The sequence below is a fragment of the Eulemur rufifrons genome, chromosome 28, assembly GCF_041146395.1.
Source record: "Eulemur rufifrons isolate Redbay chromosome 28, OSU_ERuf_1, whole genome shotgun sequence".
NCBI classification, from domain to species: domain Eukaryota; kingdom Metazoa; phylum Chordata; class Mammalia; order Primates; family Lemuridae; genus Eulemur; species Eulemur rufifrons.
The window spans coordinates 59509792-59528673 of NC_091010.1; the positions used below are offsets into that span (position 1 = coordinate 59509792).

Below are 18882 nucleotides of genomic sequence, written 5' to 3' on the forward strand. Positions count from 1 at the left end.
AACAGCCCCCTCCCCAGCCCCCTCGCTGCAGGCAAAGCGCTGCTCAGGCCTTCTCTGCCTGGACACTGTCGCAGAGGCAAGTGCACGGCCACAGGCTTCCGGACAGGGCAGCGAAGTACAGTCTTAACGGCTGCTTCCTTTCAAGAGGATGCCGCGCAGGCTCTGAGCCCTGAGCCTTTGAGGGCAGCTCCCCCCCACCACCGCCTGTCCCCACAACCCACCCACGGCTCCAGAAGCAGAAGCCACACCACGGAAGCCTTTTCAGGCCCAGAGTCGGGAAGGGGCTTGGCAGGGCTCCTGTGGCTCATCCCAGGTCAATTTAATCTCTGCCCAGCAAAGGGGAGGGGCTGCCCAGCAGCCTGAACCGTGAGATCAGACCCAGACTGCACAGTTAGTCAGCGCACGCGTGCGCGCGCACACACACACACACACACACACGCGCGCGCACACACACACATACACACACACACACACATACACACACACACACACACACACATCTTACCACGATATGGGAAGGGGACAGAGGCGTTATTCCTGTGTCCCCAAGACTCCGTGCTGGAGATGAATATGCAGATGTGGGAGCCGTTTCTGAAAAGAAAGACAAAGTCCATGCCTTAGAAGTGGTATAGGCTGAGCTCGGGAGCAGAAATGAGGGCTGCGTGGCCTTGCCCCTCCTGGCACTGTGGCCTCTGGAGAGCCACCTCACTGATGGGGCCAGGATGGCAGGGGCATCCGTTCCAGCACCCCCTTGTATTTGATATTTAGAACTTGACCAAGTGAGATATTCCTTTTCTCCCAGCGACCACCAGGCCTCTCTGTGCCACCTGCCCCTGCTAAGTAGGAGATGCTGCTCAGTCCCCAAAGGCCCCTAGCTCCTGGCTGCATCCTCTGTGGAGCCAGCTCTTAACCTGGGCCCCACGATGGACTAGCAGAACCTGTGGCCACCTGAGATCATGTGCAATTCTGTGTGCATTTTCTTAGAAGAGTATCCACTGCCCTCAGATTCCTCAAGGGGTACAGGACACTCTCCCCAAAGATTAACAACACCTATCCTAGGAAGATAGGGCAGGAGCACAACTTCTGGAAAGAGTGTCCTTGCCTAGTGGATGCCAGAGCATGGTGAACTCATCTCTCTACAGTGATACTGAAGGTTTTGGACATTCTATAAGAAAAACCACAGCAAAAAGGCAGATGGATTAGCATTCCTGGCCCCTGCAGACAGGGCCCCACAACAGGCATGAGGTCAAATGGGAGAAGGGCCAACAGCTCAGCAGCAGAACACCGTTCTGTCCACTGCCCTGCTGCTCTCACCATTATTCAGGCATAGCATTTGTTCTGAAGCCTTCCCAGTGCCCAGGGGTCTTCCTCCTCCTGGGAATGAGACCCCAACGACGTCACACTCTCCCTGGTCAATGCTGGAATGCTCCTCATTGCTCTCCCTGCCAGCTGCCCAGCAAGGACTGCATGTCCCACCGTGGAGATGATGGCCGGCCCCTGGGCACCTGTGAACACCGGGCACCACCCAGGTGCTCTGCACATGCTGCTCTGTTGAGTGCATGGTCTAATACCTGCTCTAGGTAAAAGTGGGTAATCTTCTAAAACAATACTGTGGTCAAGGAAACACCGAGGGTTGGAGGTGTCTGAGAAAGGCCTGTCTGCTCCTAGGCAAGCACGAGCAGTGGCTCCATCTGTCTCTTCTGCTAAATCGCTTTAGGTTAATCCCAGGCTCTTGCTGATTTCTTTTTCTACTTGGTGAGAACTTCGGCAGCATCACCACAGTGGGTACCAAACAGGCTGAGGGAATGAAATGAGTCACGCAAGAGAGAATGTGAAGCCTCGTGTCCGCACAGCCGCTTCCCTCTCTGCAGGCTCATGGCCTCGCTCCTCCTGGGGAGGCTCAGTTCCAACCTCGGGGACAGAGATGCGTAGCCCAGTAACGACAGGCACAAAATCAGCTCACTGGGCAAAGGACTCGAATAGACAGTTCCCCAAAGAAGACACACAAATGGTCAGTAAGCACATGAAAAGATGCTCCACATCATGGTCTTTAGAGAAATGCAAATCAAAACCACAAGGAGATACCACTTCACACCCACTGAGATGGCTGCAAATTTTTAAAAAGGAAAAAAACAAGTGTTGGCAAGGATTTGAAGAAATTGGAACCCTTGTGCATTGCTAGTGGGAATGTAAAATGGGGCAGCTGCTGTAGAAAACACTTTGGCTGTTCCTCAAAAAGTCAAGTATAGAATTACCATACGACCCAGCAATTCCACTCCTAGGTATCCATCCAAAAGACTGAAAACAGGAAATCAAAGCGATACTTGTATGTGAGCGTTCATTGCAGCATTATTCACAATAACCAGAAGGTAGAAACTATCCAAGTGTCTATCAACAAATGAATGGATAAACAAAATGTGGCATAACCATACCATGGAATAGTATTCAGTCATAAAAAGGAATTGCATTCTTATACACACTACAGCCAGGGTGAACCTAGTAACCATTACGCTAAGTGAAATAGCTGGACACAAAAGGACAAATGTTGTACGTGAAATATCCAGAACAGGCAAACTCATAGAAACAGAAAGTAGATTAGAGGTTACCAAGGGCTGGAGGGAGGGAGGAATGGAGAGTTCTTGCTCAATGGGTACACAGTTTCTGTTAGGGGTAATAAAAAGTTTCAGAAATAGATAGTGGTGTTGGTTGCACAACATTGGGAATAGAATTCATGCCACTGAATTATAAACTTAATAATGGTTAAAATGGCAAATTTTATGTTATACATACCACGATAAAAAAATTTTATTTAAAAAAATCAACTTGCTCATCTGGGAGGGGAAGCTATTTCTGATTCCTATTAGCACCCAAGGCCCAGTGCTCTTGAAAAGAGAATGGAGAAGTAGCTCAGTTCCTGACCAGCGTGCTAAACGCCACCATCTTTGCTAACCTCCCAGCACAAAGCCACCCCCTTCCACGAAGGCAGGGGGAACTCTGCCTCTCCACTATGGGTTCCAGCAAGATGGTCCTTCCACCTGTTAACAGAGATCCTCCCTGCCCACGGCTCTCGGGCAGCCTGCAGAGAGATGCACCAGGAGCCACCCTCTCCACCTGCTACCTGGAAGGCCTGAGGCCATGTGTCCACATTCGCACAGACGGTCTTGGAAGAAATCAAGTGTCTAATTGCCCAGAAAATCTGGTGTTGGCAATTAGCAAACAAGCTATTATCTGCAGACAAACTATCCACCCCGCTGCTGCTTGGTTCTAATTATCCCATCACTCAGCCCTTCTCAGAGCATGCCCCGGGCCGTCCCACTGATTTGCAAAATAGCACGGGTCAGGCCACACATTGAACACATGCCTTGGGTCCCCAAGGGACTCCGGGATACTCTGAGGGCAAGAACCAAGGATTTTTTGGTTCTCCCTGAACTTCCCTCCCCCACTGCAACTGGGACAGTTTATACAAATCGTTTGACTTGCTGATCACTCAGCCAGGCCAAGAGGCAGCTGAACTCCGTGCACTTTCTCCACCAGAAATTAAAATTTAGCTACATTATGCGATGCCTTAAAATTGATCTGCATAGAAGGTATGGAAAAGTAACATTTTCATGGATACTTTCACATCACGCACACCAACATCTATATATCTATATATTCCAAATCAAAGATAATTCACCAGTTAATGTCCCTCAGCCCAGCACAGGAATTACAAAGCCTGTAGAGACACACTAATAATTTTTTACGTCAGTACTTACTTACGATCTCAAAGTGGTGCTCAAAAATTTTCTGGGAAAAGAATATGGAAAAGCCTACCTTACCTATCACCTGAGGGGTGCGAGGAGCTTAATTCTGGTGTGCGAATAGTCCCAACAAGTCTTGAGATCTTTCATTCAATAGGTAAACGATTGGGAATAAACATAAAAGGGTAAATGGAATATTGTCTATTAATTTATGGATATTTGACAGATATAAGCTAATAGACAACAGGATAGAGTTGATACTGGGAATGTCTCTGTGTACAAGGCATATGCTATGTGTCCTGCCCTCACTTATATGGAGGCCCTTATCCACAGTAAGCAATGCCAAATGTCATTAACTGTGGCTCTGCCTGTGCTACTTCTGCAAAGCCCCTGCAGCATCTCCCCTGGGGATACTTCCACCCACAGGATATCCCAGTTCAGCACCCACAGGTTGACTGCGGCACACTAGGAACAGAAGAGAAAGGCAAAGCCAACACCTCGACGCAAAGAGAGGCTTGGAAGAAAGAAAAGCAGCTGGATAAGAGAAAATTCAGACCCTTCTGTGGAGGCAGGGAAGGGAGAGTGCAGAGAGAGAGATTAAAGGAAAATGCTTTATCAGGAAATGTGACCAAGGGCAGAGCTAAGGAGCTGGGAGTTTTAAGAACTATCTACTGCACTGTTCCAACCAGATTAAATAAAGACCACTCAAAGCGTCTTCCACTTCAAGACTTGGTGACCCTGAAGTCCTGTAACACAGAGGGATTCAACGATTTCACATCACAGAAAAAGGAAAACACGGACCATTTCATGAATGCAAGTTACCAGCCACAAAACTGTGGTTCAACTGAGGGGGCAGACACGCTGGGGTTTTCTAGTGAACAAACAAATATTAATCACCAGGTCTCCTTGGTTATGGATAATTTAACATCACTTAGGTCTTGTATAGTTAGTGTGCAGACAATCTTTTTGTTTAGTGAATATAAAAATAAGTTGACAAGGGTGGTTATAGGTTCATTCCATAAACCTGGAACCCTCCCACCGCAACACATTAAAGCATTTTTGCCCAAAAACTGGGTATATAAATAAATATTTTTGCAGCAATGTAGAGAACAGATAAATAAATTATTTGACCAACAAGGCTCCTGCCACAGGATTTTTTTAGAACCCCAAACCAGGTAGTTGAGCAGGAACTAGTTTAATTAAGTCATAGTAGTATAAGCATTAAAATACAGGCTTCATCTGGGTTCCTGCTATAAAATGTAACACACATAAAATTCAGACTCATTGTTATTTGCTCCCAGCTCTAATGGCTTTAATCAAAGCAGACATTCTTAAAATAAAAAGTAGTCTTGGAAGAGAACCTCAAGGAGACCCATAATTCATGAACTTGCTTGTTGCTCTTCTCTGCTGGAGACGTTAGTCAGCAAATGGCCGTGAGCAGAATCGTAGACTTTCTCAGACACATAAAATCAATCCTGCTCCATAAATACAACATTTTAAAAGACAAAGACAGAACCATAGGGCTGACTTTATTCCACAAGGTCCCAGGCTCACGTAACACGTGACAGGTGGTCTCAACAATAGTGACATGCTAACTTCTCTAAATAGTCCTTGTTGCTAGCTTTTGGATTTATGTATCTATCAAATAAGTGCCCTATTTCAAAAGGATTTTCAAGGTCTGTTCCTTGTGATTTAAAAGATGTATTTATATATATGTATTTTTTTTAATTTCTTTTTTTTCTACTGGCTGCGAGATGGCAGGTCTTTGCTGACAACTGACCTAAAATCAGGCTATTTGATAAAAAGCTCTCTTTCTTTGTGTCCTTATACACTCTCCCTGCAGTGTCATCTTTGAAAATTGATGAGCTCAAGGTCATGTGTAGGTTACTGGAAAATATCTTTTAAGAAGGAAAATAAAAAATCTTTTATTACCCTATAACAGGCTTCATGGTTAGCTGAACTAATGCATTATTACCATAAGCTGAACTTCCATTTCAGTAAATAATTTATGGGCTTTTTTTTTTTTTAATCACCGTGGTTGATGTCCAGAGTAAATGGAAATTTTATTGGCATGAACCGGGAGACCCTCTCACTACAAAGAACACTGAGTGTAAAATAACCACTCTCCAAATGCTAAATAATAATTATGGAAATGAGCGTTTACCGTGGCAGAGACCACAGCACCAAGCCCAGGCTGAATAGGGGGGCTGCCCCAGGCCCATCCTGACACTGGGCAGCATCTTCCCATGACCTGTCCTGTCTCCCTGGATTGTCCAGGAGATGAGATGCCCCAGTGAGAGAGACTGGGACAGCTGGGTTTCCCCAGAGACAGAGAAATCCCCAAGTCCCTGCAACCCCAGATGGTCAGTGGGGGTGGTCCACATTCTCTCTCCTAACGGCAGGTTCATGCGCTGGTTTGTGGGCCTCCAACTTGTGTCTGTGTGTGTGTCCAGGCAACTGCTGAAAGAGGCGAGGAAATACTTTCTAAACCAACAGTTTTCCTAATTTTCATGAATTACACTCAACAACCTTACAGCTTATGGAGGGCTCCACCAGATCACCCTACACACGATACTGACATGCTTCTGTTCACCGGGGGCAGGACCGTGTCTTACATCATCTCTGACTACTCAGCTCCTGATATGTCACAGACACTCAAAAACTGTTGGATGATGGATGGTGGGAGGATGGATGAGTGGATATTTCTATGTGTGCCCAAAAGTGGACTCAGTGACTATCCACAGACTTGGGGAGCCTGTAAGGTCTTTCCCAAGTGAGGCATCTTCTTCCCTGAGCTGGGATATTAGTAACACACATGCTGAGTTACCTCCAACAATGTGGGATTAGCGCTTAAATCACCCAGATCTGCCTCTCTCCTCAGACACCCCTGTCCCCAGTGGCAGCACCATTGGCCCCAGGTGGGAGATTTCCTAGACATTCATTCTCCCTTCTCATTCCACCCCCAAGCCCTGTCATTCCTACTTCCTAGCATCTCTCATACTCATTCTCTCCTCTGCAAAGTCACCACCACAGCCTTGGTCCAGATCTTTCTGACCCTTTAGTTTCCTTGTCCCAGGCCTGCCCCCTCCAAGCCGCACTCACGCTACAGTCAGAGCCATCTGGTCAAAAATGAAGTCTGCATGCATTATTCAACTCAACCTTGTCAGGGTCTTCCCCTGCCCACGCTCCACAGGACAAAGTCCCACACACTGCAGCACCTGGGCCCTTCCAAGTCCACCCGGCCTCCACCCGGCCTCCCTCTGCAGCCTCTTCTCTCTCCACTGCCCCCACCCCTGGCCATACCAAGTCTTTCCATCTGTGGAGCACCTATGCTTGATCCAGCCTCCAAGCCTTTGTGCGTGCTGTTCCCCTGCCTGGAGTGCACCCCGCTTCTACAGCAGGCCGACTCTTCATCATCCCTGGGGACCCACACGTCTAAAAGTCAGCCCCCTCTATTGAGAGAGGAGAGCCTTCTCAGCTCCCTCGGTGCAGAGGCCAGAGGAGCTTGTTAATGGGCACCTGGTGGTCAACTGGCAAGATGGGGGGGGCTGCTACAAGATAACAGCAGGTCTCCAATAAATAATCACAAGGAAAATAGACAGGAAAGGAGGCGAAACCTATGGACCAGAGGTCCTCAAACTGACGCAAATGGGAATCACCTGGGGGCTCGTTACAACACGGATTACTGGCCCCACCCCCAGAGCTTCCGATCTAGTAGGTCTGAGGCTGGAGGAGAATTTGCATTTGTAATGAGTTCTCAGACCAACCAACCAGGCTCTGCCCCAGACCAACTTCTGTAGCTTAAGAGACTTAAAACACTATCAACTCCAGTAACTGCAACATGTGGACTTTTATTGGATCCTAATTCAAACAATCAAAAAATGTTACATTTATGAAGCAATTAGCAATGTAAACACTGATCCTGATATTGATAGTGTTAAGGAATTATTATTAATAGTGTAGCTATAAAATTTTAAAAGAGCCTTTGTCTTCTAGGTATACATTCTGAGATGTTTACAGATGAAACAATATGATTCCTGGGATTTACATCAAAATAATGAGAGGGGAGGGGCAGAGATTAAATAAGTTTAGCTACAAGGTGATAATGATTGAAACTGGTGACAGATCCATGGGGATTCAATACATTATTTGCTCCACTTTTCTATGTTTTAAATTTTCCATGATAAAAGAGCCGTGATTTTAATGTGCTGTTCATGGCAGCTGCAGGAGGGCAAGACAGTGTTTTTCTTATGCTCTATCACTCAGAGCACCTGGCGCATAAGTATTTGTCAAATGAATGAACAAACCAGTAAGAATGAGTTCATTTGAACCTATACACGTGGACTTGGAAGGCTTGGGAAGGCTTTGGATCTCAGGGTGGGTGAGGGGTACACATCAGCTGGCTTCTCTGGGGCTCAGGCTGTTGGGCCAAATAGACCAAGACAGTCCAAAGGAGCCTGAATTTCAGCAGGTACCACCTGGCCCCCTTGCAGATGACAAAACAGATGTCCAGCCACCAGCAGAGTGGCTCCTGCTCTGGGATGGGCTCCAGCCAGGCTTCAGACACAGGGGCCTCCTGGTAATCAGCTGACAGCTCCTAGACTTTGGAGCCTCTCTGTAAACCTGGGACGTCAGAGGAGGCAGGGGGTTGTCCCCCACCCACTGCTGGGCCCCTCCACATCTGAGAAACAGGGGAGCTACCCCCGCAGAGTAGCGATATCACTTAAAGGACCATGACATGCCCATTTTGCTTTATCCTTCAGGCTTGCTAAGATCCCAATGTCATACGAGAAGGGCAAGGAGTCTCAGTAAAGGCCTTGGCATCTTCCCGTGGTTCTCACCCCAGAGAGGAATAGTGAGCTGAAATACTGATGTCAGATGTCACCCTGTGACCCTTGGTACTACAAGCACAAGCTCTGAGTCCTCTCGAAGGGTGAGGGGTTGGGGAGGTGTTGCTGTGGGGGCCAAGGGTGCAGGCAGAGCATACTCCATGCTCAGGCCCCAGGTTGGCCTTGGCTTTGGGGCAAGCAGAGGGGTCAGGCCAGGCAGCCAGCCAGCTTGGGCTGCAGGGCCAAGGGTATGTCTCCTGAGAACCAGGACGGCTTTGGAACAGGAGCAAAGCCAGAGTTGGCTCTTTGGCTGTTATTCTTAGAGGAGCATAAGGAAAGCAAAATGTCTCCTGAGGAGGAGGAGGAGGAGTACTGGGTTGGCAGGCAGAGAAGGTGGAGGTATGGATGCTCGTGGGCGTGGGGAAGCTGCCTCCCTCTCTCTGGGCCCACCTTCTCCCTCTGGGAAGTGAGTCAGTTTTCTCAGGGCCCCCATCACCATGTTTCAATGAACAAAGGAGGCAATGCGTGAGAACCCTCTACCAGCCCCACCCACCACTGTCTGAATTCCCTCATGGGGTCAGATATTTGTGTATATTTCTTGCTTTAGGCTCTTTTACAAGTTTATTCAGACTCAAATTATTAATTTGAAATTATTAGCAATGTGCAAGCCCAAAAACCTATCGGGAAAGCTATCATGGCACTCACTGAATGTGTATGCCATGCCGACTCTGAGCTTTGCAGGTGCAGCTCATGAAATCCTGCTTGGTGAGTGAGGTTGCTGTGAATCGCTGGCATTATTCCCATCCTGTGGATGAGAAAATGAAGCCTAGAGGTTAAGAAAGAAGCCCACACTGTTGGGCAGCAGCCCCCCAGCTGGATCAGAACTCTGTGCTGAACACCTCCTTGGCACCATTTCTCATGGCAGACGCAACCATGAGATAGATGTAAATCCCCATTTCACAGAGAAGCAAATACTGTGGTGGAAGTCAGGAGGTCATGATCACAGGGATTCCCAAGTCCCAGCCAGCTGGCCGTCTCTGCCTGCGGGCTCATGAGACTCTATGGCTCATTCTTGCCTGGGCTGCACAGCTGAACGGCTGTCTCCATTTTGAAAGCCGTAATTCTTCAGATCCAAAGACCAAGGCAGGGGAGGCACATATTGATAGCACAGAGTTGAGAGACACAAGTTCAGAGTCAGAGAAGCCTGATCTCAAATCCCAGCATGGCCACTTCTCAGATGCACACCACTAGGTGGGCTACTTAACTTCTCGGAGCCTCAGTTTTCTCACCACGAAAATGGGAGGAGGAGGAGGATGAAGATATATTTTATAGGAGTGCTATGAAGAATAAATGAAATAATACCTATAAAACCTGGTATGTGGCAAGCACCCAATAAATCATAGATGTTATTTTGTTATATATTATTATCATTATCATCATTAGAAAATTAGTCCAACTGCTGCTGAGAAAAGAGCAGTGAAAAATTAAAGAGCTTTAGAGGAAGTAGAAGTGGAGAGTGATTGGTAATGGGTATGGGTTGCTTTTCAGGGTGATAAAAATGTTCTAGAACTTGATAGTGGTGATAGTTGCACAATCTTGTGAATACTAAAAAAACCACTGAATTGTGTACTATAACATGGTGATCTGTGAATTATATCTCAATAAAAAAAATCAAGCCAGGCATGGTGGCTCACGCTTCCATAATCCCAGCTACTGGGGAGGCTGAGGCAGGAGGATTGCTTGAGCCCAGGAGTTCAAGGCCAGCCTGAGCAACATAGCGAGACTCTATCTCTAGAAAAAAAAGATTAAATAAATAAATAAAATCAAAGAACTGATAGAATCAGCCTTGTAAAGAAAACTGCCACCATCCCACCCTCCATCAGGAGCACAGCGCCTCTGTGGGAATGGACATAGCCACCCCGCCCACCCTGGGCACTGCTCACTTCCTGCCTCCAGTGGGGGCCGACCTCCCTGCCTGGCAGAGTTGGCAACAGCTCTCACGGGACTTGTTCAGTGGTGAATCTAGCTGCTGACTTCAGACCGTCTGACCTGGGCTGGGGCAACAGCTGGCACTGCTATCTCCTCGACACCCTGTTCTTTGGCAATACAGGAACCCAGGCACAGAGCAGGAACGGCACCCTAGTTACTTTCACTTTTCCCCTAGACACTTTTCCTCTAGACACCCCCAAGCTGGCTGGCCAGAGCGGAAGGGTCTGGCTACTCCCAAGGGCCAGGCGTGGCATCCTGATAGGGCCCTGTGGGCTGAGGACTTGCAGGTGCTCTTCCCACAACAGATAAGCAGGTCAAGGTATTCTGGAATAAATGCTAGGAGAAGATGCCTAAAACCTGCAGCCACAACTGGCCCTCCACAGGAGTCCCACCCCTGCCTTCGTCAGGAGGGCAAACTGCACCAGCATTGAAACATTCTGCGGCCTGACTACCTGCATGTGCCAGCTGCAGCTAGCCAGGGGCCTGGGGCTAGGAGGTGTTCAAGAATCTGCCTGACAAAATGCTGCTTCCGGAAGATAAAGGAAAAGAGAAAGCCAATGCCAGGAGAGACCTCAAAGAGCCCTTGGGTAGCACACGCCAGGAACTGCCCACTGCAGCCTGGGGGAAAGCATCGGAGGAGCTGCCCAGCATGCGGGGACACCCCCAGGGGCCAATGCCCCGCTCAGAACCCACAGCCCTGGCACTGCACACAGCACGCTCCCGGCGTGGGGAGCAAAGACGTCCACGTTAGGAGAAAGGAGAGCAAGTGAGTCCTTTCAGAGATTTTTTTTAAAGACCTTATAAGTTTAGAATCCCTAATTACTTCTTACTTTTTTAATACAAAATCTTCGAGGATGGACTTCTATTCTTACAAGAAAGAATTAAACTGGGTTAAGTTATTGATTAACCTTAGACTTTGCTAAGGTAAGTACACATGGCAAAATTGCAAGAGTAACTGTGCTCGAAAAGAGATGAAATAGAACATCTAACTTCCAGAGCAGGAAACGGAGATCAAAACAAAGAACACTGAATGGATAATTCCTCCTGAGGACTGAATTTGCTCAGTTGTTTCCCAAGGAATCTGTAGGCCATGGAAAGTCACTTTCCAGGCTCTTCCACAAAGCAGGGGGAGAAACTCCAAGCCAAAGGACCCGGAGGGGCACCCAGAGCATCCCATAGCCCACCCAAGGCCAAGCAGAGCACCCCCTAACACCCTCCCCCTTTTCACACTGTACCCAACCCAGCTCCTGGCCCAGAAAGGCAAACACTGACCACCAAATTTTCATGAGCTTTTAAATTTGAACTTAAATCAACCTCACTAAAAACAAAACAAAAACCCTGGTGTGAATGACTATAGCAGGGTAAGAGCAAACAAGCTACAAACTCCTCCTAATGAATAGCCACTCCCTCCTCCCCCACCTCCACATTGAAACGCAAATATGAGTCCCTTCAAATCCTTTCTTGAGCTGAGGTGGGGACAGCAGACCTCAAACCCATGTGAACTCCAGGAAATAACATACTGTATCATGTTTAGGGGACACGGGGAGGCCATACAGCTGGCCCCAGCTGCCAAAATATTCAGACTCACCATGGTTGTTCACATACCCTGGTGTGTACGTGTTACACACAGGAGGGGCTTGAGGACACGTGGCCTCCCAGGTCCCCTTGTTCCAGCTGACACTCCAGTCCCTACAGTACTCAGGGCCAGGGAATGGGACTTTGCACCCTCACGCCGTGCACGGATGGACAACTGCCCAAGCACAGGCCCAGGGAGGAGGTCTCGGCAGGGTGGTCTGTCCCTGGCCTTTCACTACTGCTGTCCCACAGGCTTGTCCCTCCTGGGGAGCAGGCCTGCCCACTTCATTAGGCCTGATGGTCGGTATGCAAGGACAGCTTCTCTGACATCAGTGTTATCTTTAACAGCTCCGTCTGGAACTCAATCCGTCAGCGGCCATCTCCTCTGCAGAGAGGAATGCTCCAGTCACAGAGTGACCAGCCTGACCCCTGCAGGCACACCCCCGTGGATGGAGCCGGGAATGTCTGTGCCCGGGGTGCTGACCGCTTGCTGGGAGGTGTCCACAGGAATGCCTCAGACTTGGGAAAGTGGGAGCTGGTCCCCGGACACCTGCACAGGCCCACTCCCCCCGCCTGGCGTCCCCGCCTCTCGCTCTCTCCACAGACACAGTCTGGGAGGGTCCTGAAGGGCGTGGACACAACTCTGAGGACATTCAGGGTTAGTGAACAAGAAGCTAAACGTGCAACAGGAAATAGGCAGCACTACCCGGAGAGCTAATCCGCGGGACCAACCAGGGCCGATGGGAAACACCCTTGTCTCCCGCTCGCGCTGTGTCACTGTCTCACACCCTCCTCTGCCCATCTCCGCGGGCTGTGGACAGCGCACATGCATCACATGCGTACTTAATTCATGAGAAGCTGAATATGAGTTTTCAGGCCAAAACAAGTGAGTATTATTTAAAACAATTTGACTATTAAATTGAATATTAACAGTATTATAATTAAAATCACTGTCAAATTCTGTTTTGCACGTGGACTCTATCAGACACTGCGGTAAGTGCCACAGGGGTGTTAGGACAGACCGATGCCACTCAAGGGCAGGAGGTGGAAGCAGCCCCAGGCAGGTTACGCTTGACTGGCTTCTGGAAGGGCAGGTTTGCTGAGTGAACAAGAAGCAGAGGGGAACACCAGGTCAAGGGAAAGGCTGAGCAAAGGCAGAGTGGTGTGAAGAGCTTCCCAGAGGCCTTACACCCTCCCAGCTGGTTTCGCTGCCTTCAGGCTGGCCCCCTGGATCATGTCACAACCACACATTTCATCATGTCACTCCTATGCTCAAGCACCTACTGTAGCTCTCTATTGCCCTTCACGGCAGATCCAACTCTTTAATCAATCACACACCTCCACCGGCCCTAACCATTGCCCCCTCATAATCACTGCCCCCATGCAACCCCCTGCACCATCTGGGCTGTCTTCTCTGCCATCTGGGAGGCCATCTGCCACCCCCCAGGCCTGTCCTGTGTACCGTCTACAGGGAGAAAGACCTCACTGTCCTTCGCATGGGAGGAGTTGACCCTCGGGGTGCCCTCCAAACAGGCACAGCCCCAAGCTGCTCTTCCAGGGTGGGGGATGGGCTTGAAGACCCGGAGTTAGGGTACCAGGGTGACACCCTGTTCTGCCCTCACCAGCTCTGTCACCGACACAACTCTGCCCTAGGTCTCAGCTCTACAAACCCTCACCAGTGACCAAATTCGCCAGCACCTTAATCTTAGACTTCTCAGCCTCCAGAACTGTCGAAATAAAGCTCTGTTGTTTACAAACCACCCAGCTTATGGCATTTTCTTAAAGCAGCCTGAACAGACTCAGACACTGTCCATGCCTTAGCATGTTCCTTGGGGAACACGGTATGTTCCCTTACATAGCAAAAGGGACTTTGCAGGTGTAATTAAGGTAAGGGCCTTGAGATGCGGAGATTATCGTGGATGACCTGGGTGAACCCGATGTAATCCCAGGGGTCCTTATAGGTGAAAGAGAGAGGCAGGAGAGTCAGGGTCAGAGAGAGACTGGAAGATGCCCAGCTGCTGGCTTTGCCGAGGGAGGAAGGGGCCATGAGCCAAGGACTACAGGGGCCCCCAGCAGCTGGAAACTGCAAAGGAACAGTTTCTCCCCTGGAGACTCCAGAAGGAACGTACTGACACTTGATTTTAGCCCAGTGAGACCCATTTCAGACTTCTGACCTCCAGAACTGTACGAGAATAAATCTGTCTGGTTTTAAGTTACTAAACTGGTAATAATTTGTTACAGCAGCAATAAGGGAAACGCCCCCCAGCCCATGGTGCTAGAACTCTGTGAAAGGCCATCTGCGCTTTGTCTGTTTGCCTGGCTAGTCTGGAAGGCTCCACGTCCAGGTTAACAGGGGCTGTGACTGGGTGTGGAGTCCTGGCTCTTTCCTCTTTTCTTCCTTTTCATTATTTATATTTTCTATAATGAACATGTAACGCCCCTGTCATGAGAACCAAAGTTGTCTTGTCTTGGTTTTTACCCAGTGCCTCCCCAGGACAGCGTGGGGCAGAGGGGACGGCTGGCGGGTGGAGTGACCAGTGTGACGTTGGCTTTCACCTATCACTCCCCATGCCTCACGGGGTGCCTGGCTTCCCGGAGCCCAGACTCTGCCCAAGGTCCTTGCCTGCTCCTCCGTCTCCTGCACCAGGACCCTCAGCCTCCCAGTGACCGCCTGGCCCCCAAACCCTGAGGCTCAACTCTGCCCAGCAGTCCCCAGTGACAACATGGTGTGGGCTCTATTTCTCAGCTCCATCCTCCAGAGGAGGAAACAGAGGCTCAGGGAGGTCTCGAGGTCTGCCCAAAGCCTCACAGTGAGTAAAAGGCAGAGCTGAAACTCGAACCCAGGACCCGAGCTGGTCCCATGATACCACATGCCTCCCAGAGCGGAATCCTGCCTGGAAGGGAGCTCTCCAACTCGCCACTGTCAGCCCCCTCCAAGCCGCAGGAGCTACACTTTATAGATGCTGCTTCTGGCTTCAACACTTCATGCCCCAAAGGTCCCTAAATGTCCCCTGCCTGAAGTGAGTCACCCTCAATGCTGAGGCAGAAATACTGCCCCCCCTGCAGGGTGAGGAGCCCTCTGCTCAGGTCCCAGGCCTCCTGCTGGGCCCCCACCTCTCCAACTGGCAGTGCCCGTGTCTTTAATCATTGACATTGGGTCAGAGTCCGGGGGTTCAGTCGCCAAATTTGGGAACCTGCCTGGGGCTGTGCATGGCAGGTGTGTGGGATGACTGTATGGTCCCCAGCAGGCTCTGGGCCCTGGGAGGAGGGGGAGGCGGGCAGGGGAGGGCGCTGTGAACCATACGCATATTCACAGATGGAGGGCTTACACATTCTCTCCGAGGAAGAAACCAGTTACAAGCACAGGGTGGGGAGGGGGCTGGCAATGGCGTTGAGACAGGGGCTCTGCTGGGAGGAGGGTGTGGGGGCTCCTATCTGGGGACACAAAACCCTGACTACTCCCCAGTGAGACGCGGGGTGAGCAGGCCATCCCACTGCCACAGTAAGTGTATTTTTGACTTCTGCACTTGTATTTTGCAGTTTATTTCAGCCTCACTGCTAATATTTCAATAGAAAGTGGCTCCTCCCTCCTCCATTCCCCCACACTAAGATTTTGGGAGGGGGAGAATCTGAAAAGGACCCCAGCTGCATTCTTCTGCACATTCGTGTGCTATCTCAAGGCCTTATTCTGCGGGAATACAACTCCATCTTCATAATGCAACTCAGTGAGGAAGTCTGGTTTTCAATCTAAATACTCATTCAACATACAAGGTCTAGATACAAAAAATAAGCCAAGTAGGACACAGTGAATTCTGACATTCCTACGGTTCCTTACTAAATCCCATCCCGCTGTCTGGCCTTCTTCCCCAGGAACCTCAGGCTCTGTCTGCTGACATGCAGCACTGTGGGATCTTATTAGTGGATGTTCATTGACAGTCCCAGGAGTGTGGTGTTGGGGCAGAATTAGCATCCGTGACCAGCCATGCCCTCGTGGGTACTTGTGAATAAACTGTACAAACCCCACTAGAAGGTCTGTCAGAAGGTTCTAACACCTCCCAGCCTCTTCCTTCCTCTGTCTCTCTTCCTCCTCTCCTCTACCTCAGTTGCTCACTCTCCCTCTCTCCCCACACATGCATGCTCATGCGTAGTTATGTGTGCACAGGTAAATACACACAGACGCCCACTCCTAGCAGTCTCCCCTGAGTCTGACCTCACAGGGACCCACCGGCCCCAGCAGTTTGAGGTCCTTGCTGTGTCTTTGGTACCACTGTCCACCACTCTCCTTGTGAGTACCCCCCAAAAAGGCTGGTGCCCTTGGGCAGACAATCCTCCACTACCCACAGTACCTTCAAACCACCAGGCCCATGCTGGGTGCTGCCACCCCAGTGTCCCTGTTCTCAGCCCCCTGCCCAACCCCAATCTCCCGCCCAGACAGTCAGAGGCTTAGCTGGCTCTGAGGAACAGCATGGCCCCGTTGCTCACAGGTGTACCCTTAGGCTCATTGTCACTTCCTAGGATTCTGTTTCTTCATCTGGAAAATCAAGAGGTTGGCTTAGGGAACACTGAAAGCCGTCACCTCCACCCTCCAGCTTTAACCATTTCTCCCTCTGATAATCTAAGTCTCACTAACTAATGTGCTAATGACGGATAAGACCCAAGGCAGCACAGCAATGGCTCCCTCGGATCTCCACGAATTTGGTGGTTCCAAGATGCCTCCGTTTACCAGAAAGTAAAACCCACTCCCCCACCTAAAAACTTGCGGACCTGACAAAGTGTTATCACATTTTTATTTTGCCGACAACTGACATTAAAACTTTTTTATTAAACCTATCATCTACTACTATATTTAATTCATAAAAGAAAGGGAAATAGGACCGTATCATTATCTATTAACATTTTAAAAAATGTTTTTAACTCCAAAATTTAGTGACTTTAAATAACAACCACTTATTTGCACAGAATTTCGCAATTTGGGATTTTTCTAAACTGGGTCAACTCATGCAGCTAAAGTCATCTGAAGGCCTGACTGGCCCTGGATGGGCTCTGAGATAACAGCTCCAGGGTGCAGGCTGGGATCCTGTCAATGAGTGGACCCCTGAGGTCTCTCCCTTGTGAGGCATGCACAGTCCAGGACTAGGGGTCCCCCACCACCTGAGGTCCTCCACAAACCAGCTGGGGTCCTCCTGCATGCAAAATTCTCTAACAAAATCCTCGAAATTTGGAAATAGTCTATGCATTGGTGTGGTGGTTACATGACTATATGTATTTGTCAAAACTCACAGTACTATGCACCTAAAAAGTTTGAGTTTTAGCTTATGCAACTTCAACCTCAATAAACTTACCTTTAAAAAAATCTTCCCAGCAGGGAGCCCCCACCCTCTAAGCTGGCTCCACTTCCTAATCCGACCTTTCTGAGCACCTAGTGTGTGCCCAATGGGTGCTTAAAATAATAAAGATAACGCCTAATGTGGCCTGCACACGTTTTATGTGCAGGGAAAGTTCTTTATATACTTGGCCTCATGGAATTCTCAGGATCATCCTGTAAGGTGCTATTACCTACACTTTGCAGATAAGGTCACAGGGGTTCAGAGAGGCTGAGTAAGTTGCTCAGGTCAAGGTCAAGTGTAGGAGCCAGGATGCAAGCCAAGACTTTCTAAGTGAGCTATGCCCGTTTCACTCCACCAAGTGCCCATCCAACGCCAGCTGCCAGGCACCGGTATTGAGTGCTTTTGACACTTAATTAAGGCCCAGAGAGGCTAAATGGCTTGCCTGAGGCCACACAGCTTGTAAGAGGTGACACCAAGATTTGAAGCAAGCACTGTCTGGTTCCAAAGCCCACTCTGCCTTACTGCCCACTTCCATCCCATCTGCTAGACCCTGTCCTCAGGGACTGCCTGGCCCTGGGGGATTCCCCTCCCTAATTCTGCCCACCCATCACCTGTCCTAACAAATGTCCTGGCCAAAACTACCAGAGGCTGACCCCAAGGGACAGATTGTCACTAATACCTTCAAAGATACCTTGCCACGGCTGGTCTAAGACAGGAAGACCCAGGCTGTGGGCTGAGGGTCTTTCAAGGGCATCTGTGTAGCCCCAGGAACCTGGCCATGAAGGAACTGGGCCCACCCAGTGTCCCCAGGCCTGGGCAAACACGACTCCTACCCTTCCAGCATTTCCTGGGGCAGAAGCTGAGGAGCTGGGGCCGGGAGGAAACAGCGCTCCGAGGGGGTAGCCTGGCTCCTCCAAGCAGCCCTGTTCCCATGGTCTGCTCCAGTGTCCTGCTGTGTTGACCTTGGTAGACTCAGGTAATGATACATCCTCAACAGGCCCTCCCATGGGCCACTCGGCCCTTCCCTGGAGGGTCCTTGAGTCAGTCCTTGCGTTCAGACAGAACTGGCACTGAAGCAAATGTATGGGATGATGAACTTGGCATCATCAGACGAGTAACAGGTCCCTTCTGCTACTCTCTAACTGCTGGCCCAGGGAAACCACCACCTGACCTGATGCCCATGTTCCCTTCAAATGGGGCCAGTGGCCACGTGGAACGACCACAGCCCAGCAAGCACCAGGGGAACATGCCACGGGCCTGTCCTTATTCTCACAGGAGGGACCCAGGGGTCCGTTACCCCATGCTGCATGAAATACTTATACGGGAGGAAGTATTTGTCTCCAAGAAAGAACAAAAGAGCAAAATTTCCAACAGGTTGTCCATTTCTTCTCCACGCATGTCCATCTCTTACAGAGAAAGCAT

At 49.6% G+C, this 18882-nt stretch overlaps 1 protein-coding gene across 2 annotated transcripts in view; it reads right to left on the reverse strand.

Annotated features, from left to right (window-relative positions):
• Positions 1-18882, reverse strand: part of HSPA12A (heat shock protein family A (Hsp70) member 12A) — a 128285-nt gene that overhangs the window by 31462 nt on the left and 77941 nt on the right. For both annotated transcript variants that reach the window (XM_069460011.1, XM_069460012.1), the window contains exon 2: positions 506-591. In XM_069460011.1, the coding sequence (XP_069316112.1) occupies positions 506-591 (86 nt within the window). The remainder of the gene's footprint in view (positions 1-505; positions 592-18882) is intronic.